Raw genomic sequence first — 8,606 nt, forward strand, 5'->3', positions numbered from 1 at the left:
TTATTCTCATTTTTTAGCTTGACTTTTGACTTAAAAAACGTGACCCATATCTGTATTACAACCTCTGTAAAAGCAACATGATAAATGCATATACCCAAACAAGTGGCAAATGGTTAAACAACACGTGTAGTATTGTAAGTGCGTGGAAAAATTTCTAGAAAAAAAAATTTATCTAGAAATTTTGAAAAATTGTTAAGATAAGAGTTTTAGGAGGAAGCTTCGCATGTTTTAAGGTATCTAGTATGCTTACTAGCACTAAGACATATGGAAGTTGAGATGTTATGATTTGATAAAACTTGTTATCAAAAATTCTAGCTTCTAACTTTATCACTCAAGTTGTTTCTTCTACGCTGGATCACTTCATAAAAGAAGTATGACAAGTGATTATTTATTAGACTGTCCACAATTTAAGAAACCAGACAAGAAACTATTATTATGTCAAGTGAGCCAAAGATAAAAACATATAGATTAAGATAATATTAAATTAATAGGCATAATAACGAAAAAATAAAAATTTATATAAAATAAGGGTGGCCCAAAAGTCAATTAGCAGTGCTGGGGTTTTTTTTTTACTGTTCCATTTGCACTCGTGAACATAAATTGTAAACGTGTATAGAACAACGTGGAAATATGATTAAACATATAATTAAATATGCAAATAGTTAAATAAGACCAATTTCATTTTCACAATGGTTAACAGATTTTTAGACCACTTTTTTTTTATCAGCTGAAAAATAAAGTAAATAATTTTTCAAAATTAGTGGCGCCATCTCTTAGTCAGGTAAAACATTGAAAAAATTGTATATTTTTATTTTTTTATTTATTTTTTATTATGTAATTTTTAAAATAATTATACTTTAAACAATTAAAACTAAATTAATATTAATATTTCTTTTATTAATATCGAACGTTGATCTTTCGTGGGGCGCATACGTCTTTAAAAAATATAGTTTCTTCATTCGTGTAATTCTTCTGATGAACTTTGCTAAATAGTAAAACGGAAAATCGACTTTAAAATTTTATAAAATATTTATAATATAAATAAAACTATAAGAGAAAGCCTTATATAATATTTTGCAATTTTATTTTCTAAAATAAGATATCAAAATCGCAAATTATCCCGATAAAATTATAAAATATTCACTTTTATTCCGAATGTAACTCAATTTAGAATTACTTACAGTTGTATTTCCTTTGTATTTTTTAATGTTTTTCTTCTATAATATGTAAAAGATGCACATTAATTAATATATAGAGTGACTCAAAAGTCAATTAACCATTGTAAAGATTAAGTTGTGCCTTATTCAAATAACTAAATATTTAACCACGTTTTTAATATGTTTTCTTGTTATTCTTTTCATATCTATTCTATTCTGATTAATATTACGTGTGTTTCTGGAACAGGCAAAACAAAACAGTAACCTGACTTTTGGGTAATTCTGTATAATCTTACTACATTCTCGTAGTATTGATATACATAAGGCCCAAAAGTCAGTTAAATGTTTTAAAGATTGCTGTCTTATTTGCATATTTTATTACTTACAAAGCTTACAAAAACTTTTTAAAATACACACATTAAAATGCTTCGATATATTAAATTATAACATTTTAAAAGTTCCATTAGCTTATTTCAGCCGTTCACATAGTTAATTGATTTTTGGGTCACATATATTATTGATTTTAGCGTGTGTAATGTTTTTGATACAAGTGTACATGCAGATATGCTTAATTAAAAAACTAATAATACTTACAACAATATTAGAAAGTAAAATAGGAGACTAATTAAACTTAACTAATTAGCAGAGAAAAATAAAATTAAACAAAAGTTTAATTCTGTTTTTCTCCTTTTACAACTTTTACAAGCTTTGAGATTGTAAAAGGTGTTCTGTAAGAGATGTGTTAAGAGATTTCTTTCAAGAAATGTAAATTAATAGTAGTGTTTGTTTTAGTTCTTCAATCTTATTCATCTTTAAGGCAATCATAATCGTAATTAATCTTTGTTAGAACAATTTCTAACGAAGATTAATCATAATGTACAGTACATAAGCAGAGATTCTTTGCAATATACATAAGAAACTTCTTCAGATATTTATGAAAAAATCTTGTTTTCTTTACTCTTTCATCTTTTCTAACTCATAGTCATTCACTTTTATAAATAAACCCTATAACTTATTCAAATGATATTTTTATGATAATTATTTCTCAATTTTTCATTTTTCTTGTTTCGAAATAGTTTTCGATAATTTTGTTTTAAATTATTAATCATTTAAGCGAATCTTAATCTATATCTATATCTTTATCACAAAATAAAACAAAACTTTATTTTATCTTACACTACAAGTGTAAAGAAACAAGGAAAAATAATCTCTACACTTCATTTTGATTCTTGTGGGAAAGTGGGTACGTGTTAAGAGATTTGTTTAAATATATATTTTATCAGTCGATTTATCAAGTTGCCTTGATTTATCGACTGATAAAATATTTGGATAAACAAACTTCTGCTCAATTTATCACTCTCAGAATTAAGGATATGTCAATATGGAAAAGACAAACAGATAAGCATTTTATATCCAATTTGACCTTTTTACATAATGTTTAACAGAAATGCGATAAAGTCTCGAGCCAAGTATATAATTGAATAATATTTTGAATTAGTTATGCCTCTATCTAATTAGTACAGATAATTGAGAATCTACAAAATGCACACTTCGTGTAGAAAAAATTTTCTTAAGTTAGTTTGTATGAAACATTCATTTGGTAACATTATAATATGTTGATGCTTTTAGTTCTGTATCGGTTATAATAAACACTATATACGAGTACAATTACAGTAATACTATTTTTAAATTACTGGGAACATTTAAATAATATCTATGGAAGTCAATTTTGTATACTATTCTTGGCTTTACTTAACATAACCTATAACTTAATAAATAACTTAAAATTTCAATAAAATATGTTCAGCTCCGGTTAAATTCAGCTATATAGGTCCAATTGGACCTGCAAACACAATGAAATTAGCAAATAATTTCTTTTTTATAAAAACACTTAAAATAAACATATAAGTGAATATTTTATAGTTTAGAATTAAAATTACGTTTAGGATTTTTGCCATTTTCCATTTTTTTTCTTGTCTTTTCGCCCTGTGGACACTAAGATGATCTTTTAATCAAGCCCAACGTGGATTCCACCAGACTCACAATGGAGCGATCGGGTGGTGAAGACGAGGGCCGACATATCCGGGTCGGACAGCCAATGAAAATTTTCTTGGGGAGTTTTTCGACCATCCGGATTCGTTTCCGGATCTCTCAGAGGGGTAGGCAGATGCCTTAACCGCTCAGCCATCCGGTCATCTGCCATTTTCCAATTATAAGAGACTATACCTATACTAAACTTATATTCTAAGTAGCGATGGACATCAGGTCGGCTGGATGGGTAAAGCGATGAGGCGATTGCTTCAAGTGGCAAAATGAAAGAGGCAGTCAAATTGTTCAAAAGGAGAAAAAAATAAATAAATGACATTCAGCCGAATACAGTGAAGTTTCATAAATGTACAGTACTTTAAAGTTGTTTATACTGTAAATGGTTCATACAATAGTGCCAATGCTCTTTATTGACAACCGTTCTGGAAGCAGGAACAGCCAAAATCGGTTTCGCCTCAGATGAAACTAACCATCGAGCCGCAATTTAACTAATTAACTTGCCTACCGGTGTCCTAGTGGATAAAACCACTGAACACTGGTGTTTGATGGTGGATTAACCTTTGAACAACGGACTGGTCTTGTAGAGTTTTCCGCGTTTTTTTCACGCGTCTAACATCTAAATAAGGCCCAGTTTTTCATATAAAGTCCTTCCGGAACACACTCCCTGGCAGTTTTTCCCTTACATTACGTTGTAATATCCTGTACAACTAATTAACTTACAATCTGACATTATATTTAACGTTAGAAACAGTTCTTGTCGATTTCGGTCCTTCTGGATAGATAAATATCTTATTTTCTTTGTTTCTGAAATCTTTGTATCGTTTCATCGCAGTCAATTCTTTGAACAGGTCTCCGTCATGTTTAGGATATTTGCTGAAACAACCATCTTTCATTCCTCCCAACTTTATAAAGAAAAGAGAGAGAGAATATTAAATATGTAGAAAATTTGAAAAATTAATAATAAAAATATGGTAGAGACCATTTTTCCACAAGCGGTAGGAAGGAATGGTAAATATGTCATTTTTCCTATTTTTTTAGGAGGTTTAATTTTTTTTGACATTTCGGTATCTTCTTTATAAGGATTTTTCCAAAAATACCCGTTAGGAGATATAGCAATGAAAGGCCCTTTATCTAAATTCCAATTAACCTGAAATCAATTAAACTTTATAATTAAAATTATCGAGAATTTTTAGATCCATTATTCAAGCAAATAATGAATATAAAACTTTTTAAGAGTTTCAAAGTAACTTTTTTTGCTTAAGTCTACAACAAATGAATATTTCATCATCCAAACATTTCAATCACCACTCTGGGAGCATATAAATCGAGCTTTTAATTATTAGTCCCGAGTGTATTCTCCACTTAAATAAATTTAATGTATTTATGTTATAAAAAGAATTCAATTGATGAACATTAAATTTCCTAACAATTTTATAAATTTATAAATTTTAAAAATAAATTATCTTCAGGCTACACGTTATGTAGCCTGAAGATGAGTTAATTCATGATCTATTCTTTTAAGGTTAAAAGTATAGTGTTATTAATTAAATAATTTTATGATGATTATAACAGATGCGTTTTTATAATTTAAATATAAATAAAACAATAGTACGAGCTATATGATGGTTATTGAGTTATATTAAGTGAAAAATTTTATTAGGTTAAAATTTTGATAAGTGAAAATTCGAATCAAATTGATTCATTGATAAAAATTTATTTAATGAGGAAAAATTGTAATCAATCGTTGCCGATTGATGCAATTATTCCTCATTCATTCGTGAAGTTTTTTGGTAAATTGAGAGCATCATTTTTTAGAGGTTATTTACTATTAACTGGAAGTGTAAGAAACATTTTAGAGATTATATTTTAATACTTCGTTTCTTACTTTCCCAGGACATAGGCTATTTAATTATAATGGTTTTTCATCATTTATATACTTGGGTATGCGGCGTTGAATCAATTTCGCGTCATCACATATAAAATTCTATAAGGATTACTTGAAATGAAAAAAAAAAATGTTCTTAATTTGTTTATAACACTAATATAGTCTACTTTATAAAAAACGAATCGGCATATTCGATACAACTTTTTTCAATGGCGGCAGCGAAAGTGTGAAATTACAGAGTACTTATTTCATATTGAAAATATACGTTTTCTAAATATAAATGGTGACGGCCAGATGGCCGAGAGGCTACCGTTTTAGAGACCCGTGATGGGTCGAGAAACCCCAGAAATTTTTCATGGATGGTCCGTCCGGATAGGTCGGGCATGTCCCTCGCCATCTGGCCGCCAAATTGTGGATCTGGCTGAACCCAGATTCAAAACGGTCTTGCTAAAAGGAGCTAAATGCTTCTTTCCGCTCTTAGTGCTTACAGGGCGGAAAGAATTTAGAATTAAATACAGAAGTACCCTAAACTCTGTAACGTTCGAACGCTAAATTCGACAAAAATTTGTCTCGGATTTCGAACGATGCTTCATAATTCGAACTGTGCATGTTTTGAAAAAATGCGCTCAAGTTATCTCAGACTCTCGCGTTACGTAACGCTCGTATGTTTCTAGTGCTTTTTTCGCTTCGTTTTTGGTACGTTTGGTTATATGTATTGTGTATTCGTCGATTTTTAGTAATTTCTTCCTGCAATTTTTGTTTTCAATGCTCCGTACATTGTTTATCCGTTAGTTCAAAATTTCCCGAACTTTTTAAAACCACATTTGCATATTCGAAGTTTAGGAGCATCTTCCCCATACACATTACGAACCTTTTTTACTGTTTGCAGGACGTTATATCCTTTCCGAAATTGATAAAGAGTAGTATGCCGGATAGGCTTTTTATCTGATGACATTTCGACGCGATTTTATTCACACATTTTAAACTTTTACTTTCAAAACTTTAAACTTTTACTTCATATTTTATGAAGTAAAAGTTTAAAATAAGCTTCTAAATAAAAAGTATAATCTCTCATTAGCAATAACATGTTAAATTCACGACTATTACAATTAAATCATACAATTATGTTATGACAGCTGTTAAAAATAGTCAAAATCTTTTTGTTCAACTCAATATAACTTTTACTTATTAACTATGGAATCCGAAAAGGATGTGAAAGCAACAAAGTATAAAAGGAAGGTTGTAATATCGACAATTGAAATTAAAAAGGAACTTATTGCGAAATATGAAAGCGGTACATGTGTGGCGGATTTGGAGGCCTTGTTTAAGATGCCGAAGTCGACGGTGTGCGACCAGTAAATGCAATTTTTATTTTATTACACATTATTTACATATTTTATTTATTGTTTTCAAGTTTTTATTTATTTTTAGAGCATGCAATTGCCTTATTTTTACACAAATAATGCCTATTTGCAATTTTAAGTTTATAGAAATGGGTATTGTTTGGGGTCAGAGAATGAATTAATTCATTTTCCATTATTTCTTAAAGGGAAAACTGCTTCGAACTTCGAACGAGCCGGAAGTTCTAACGACCTTCTAAAATAAATTAAGTTTGAAATATGAGACACCACTGCATATACAGTATATATAAATGGTAATTCGTTTCCGGTTAATCGTCTAGTAAACTTACTTAGTCTGAACTAGTGTTGGCAAAATCCGGAAATTCTCGGAATTAGCTATTTAGAATATTTTATAACAACAACAATATACAGACATCCTGTAATGAAAATCAAGTATGGGTTTACGATGAGTGCATTGATTATCAGCCTAAGGATGTGGATGTATTTATTTGCTCAAAGTACAATGAAAATTAATTAGCCATCGAATTTCAATAGCGTGCCTTATTTGAACAGTTCTCCTAGAAAGGCCCAATACGAAAGTTTTTTAAAGTCACACTTTCATACTGCTGAATAATAACACATCGCTGCTATGTAAGCCTGTATGTTTTGTTCAATGGTTTAATAAATACAGTGTAGGGCCACTAAACCGCGAATTCGCTTAAGCCGCGCGAAAAGCTTGGATCCCAAATTTTTGGCACTATGGATCGTACGGACCTGGACATAGCCTCTCAAACACTCGAGACAGGCGTTGACAGTTGTCATTTTGGCATTTCGAATGTCCGTGATTGACGTGATATGCACTATCGCGGATTAAATATTTAAATGCTGGCTTATAACTTCAAAGAGGTATTTATAGAATATTAGTATTTTATTTATCAATAAACAATAAAATAACTTACAATGAAATTCAAATACAGTATTAATCCGTTTTATCCACACTGAGCGTCAGCGTTACGGAGGCCGCCATTGTAACCGATTCACACCTTACAATGCTACAAAGTTAATCCGCAAAAAATCGACTCGTATTTAAAGTACAGTATCGTTATTCTTAAACAATAATTTATTATTAATTTCAAGACCGTTAATCAAAAAACATTTATTTTTCATTATTTATTGTAATTTATGCATTATCAAAAAATATTTAAGCCGCGGACCACCTAAGCCACGGTTAAGCAGTTTGAACCCCAATCACCGCGGTTAATGGCTCTATACTGTCTATGCTTCAATCATTGTTCTTACAAGCCACCTTATTTTCCCTAACACCTTTAAACGAGTTAAGTGGGCCATATTTAGGTATCGCACATTTTTTCTTAATCTCCAATACTTACTAAGTATCTGACATCATACGGATCATCAAGATGTTTGTATTGAGTTTTATTTATGGCTAAATCAGGATATCTGCAAGAAATCATAAATAATAAATGAGTAATAATTAAATTTAATTTATAGACTATTATTTTCGAATTACCCATATCCGGTTCCTTTTTTCCCCGGACTGGTATAAAAGTTTGGTTTCTGTTTTTCTCGCTTGGATCTCTTTATCAATCGAGGACTAAAATACTCGATGGGGCCAGAAAATGCCCCATAATGCGAACCTTTTCCTGATCTGGAATGTTTTATTTTCTTAAATAAGAAAAAACGAACGACTTATTGGCTTACTGTATTAAACAAACTATTGTTGATTTACGGGCATTTAGGAGTGGCTGGAGGATAAAAGAAAGGTGTTTTTTCTGGGGACTTTCTTGCAAGACGCCAGATGCGCTCGATATCTGTGTATGCTTCTTCATCGAATATTCTTTGAAAGTATCTCGTGAAGTAACCATCTTGATTCCCGCATCTCATTTTAGAACCTGGGCCTAACATCTGTTTATCTTTGAACTGTCGTAAGACTGTGTAGAGAAATATGTAATTTTTGTTCAAGTAGGAAATTATTCTGTTACTATTTATTAATTTACTTAATAATTATACACAATGACTACGAGAAACATAATCAATTATTTGAGAAACTAAGCATATCAAATTAATTTATATATAGTCTACTATAAGTATGATCCGAATAATAAGACTAATAACGTATACCAATAATTCAAAAATATAGTACTGAACAAAATGTGAAAT

The 8,606-nt window shown here is 30.2% G+C and overlaps 1 protein-coding gene across 2 annotated transcripts in view; it reads right to left on the bottom strand.

Annotated features, from left to right (window-relative positions):
- The window catches only part of LOC111622891 (UPF0602 protein C4orf47 homolog), an 86,506-nt gene that overhangs the window by 75,555 nt on the left and 2,345 nt on the right, over window positions 1-8,606 (bottom strand). For both annotated transcript variants that reach the window (XR_002756361.1, XM_023365350.1), the window contains exons 2-6: window positions 8,176-8,377; window positions 7,957-8,094; window positions 7,817-7,886; window positions 4,183-4,350; window positions 3,924-4,105 (exon numbers count right to left, since the gene is read on the bottom strand). Coding sequence is in view for 1 of the 2 variants with exons in the window: in XM_023365350.1 (XP_023221118.1) it covers window positions 3,924-4,105; window positions 4,183-4,350; window positions 7,817-7,886; window positions 7,957-8,094; window positions 8,176-8,377 (760 nt within the window). In the remaining variant the exon portion in view is untranslated. The remainder of the gene's footprint in view (window positions 1-3,923; window positions 4,106-4,182; window positions 4,351-7,816; window positions 7,887-7,956; window positions 8,095-8,175; window positions 8,378-8,606) is intronic.

This window comes from Centruroides sculpturatus, unplaced genomic scaffold (genome assembly GCF_000671375.1).
Source record: "Centruroides sculpturatus isolate CEXI.00-Female unplaced genomic scaffold, Cexi_2.0 scaffold39, whole genome shotgun sequence".
NCBI classification, from domain to species: Eukaryota; Metazoa; Arthropoda; class Arachnida; order Scorpiones; family Buthidae; genus Centruroides; species Centruroides sculpturatus.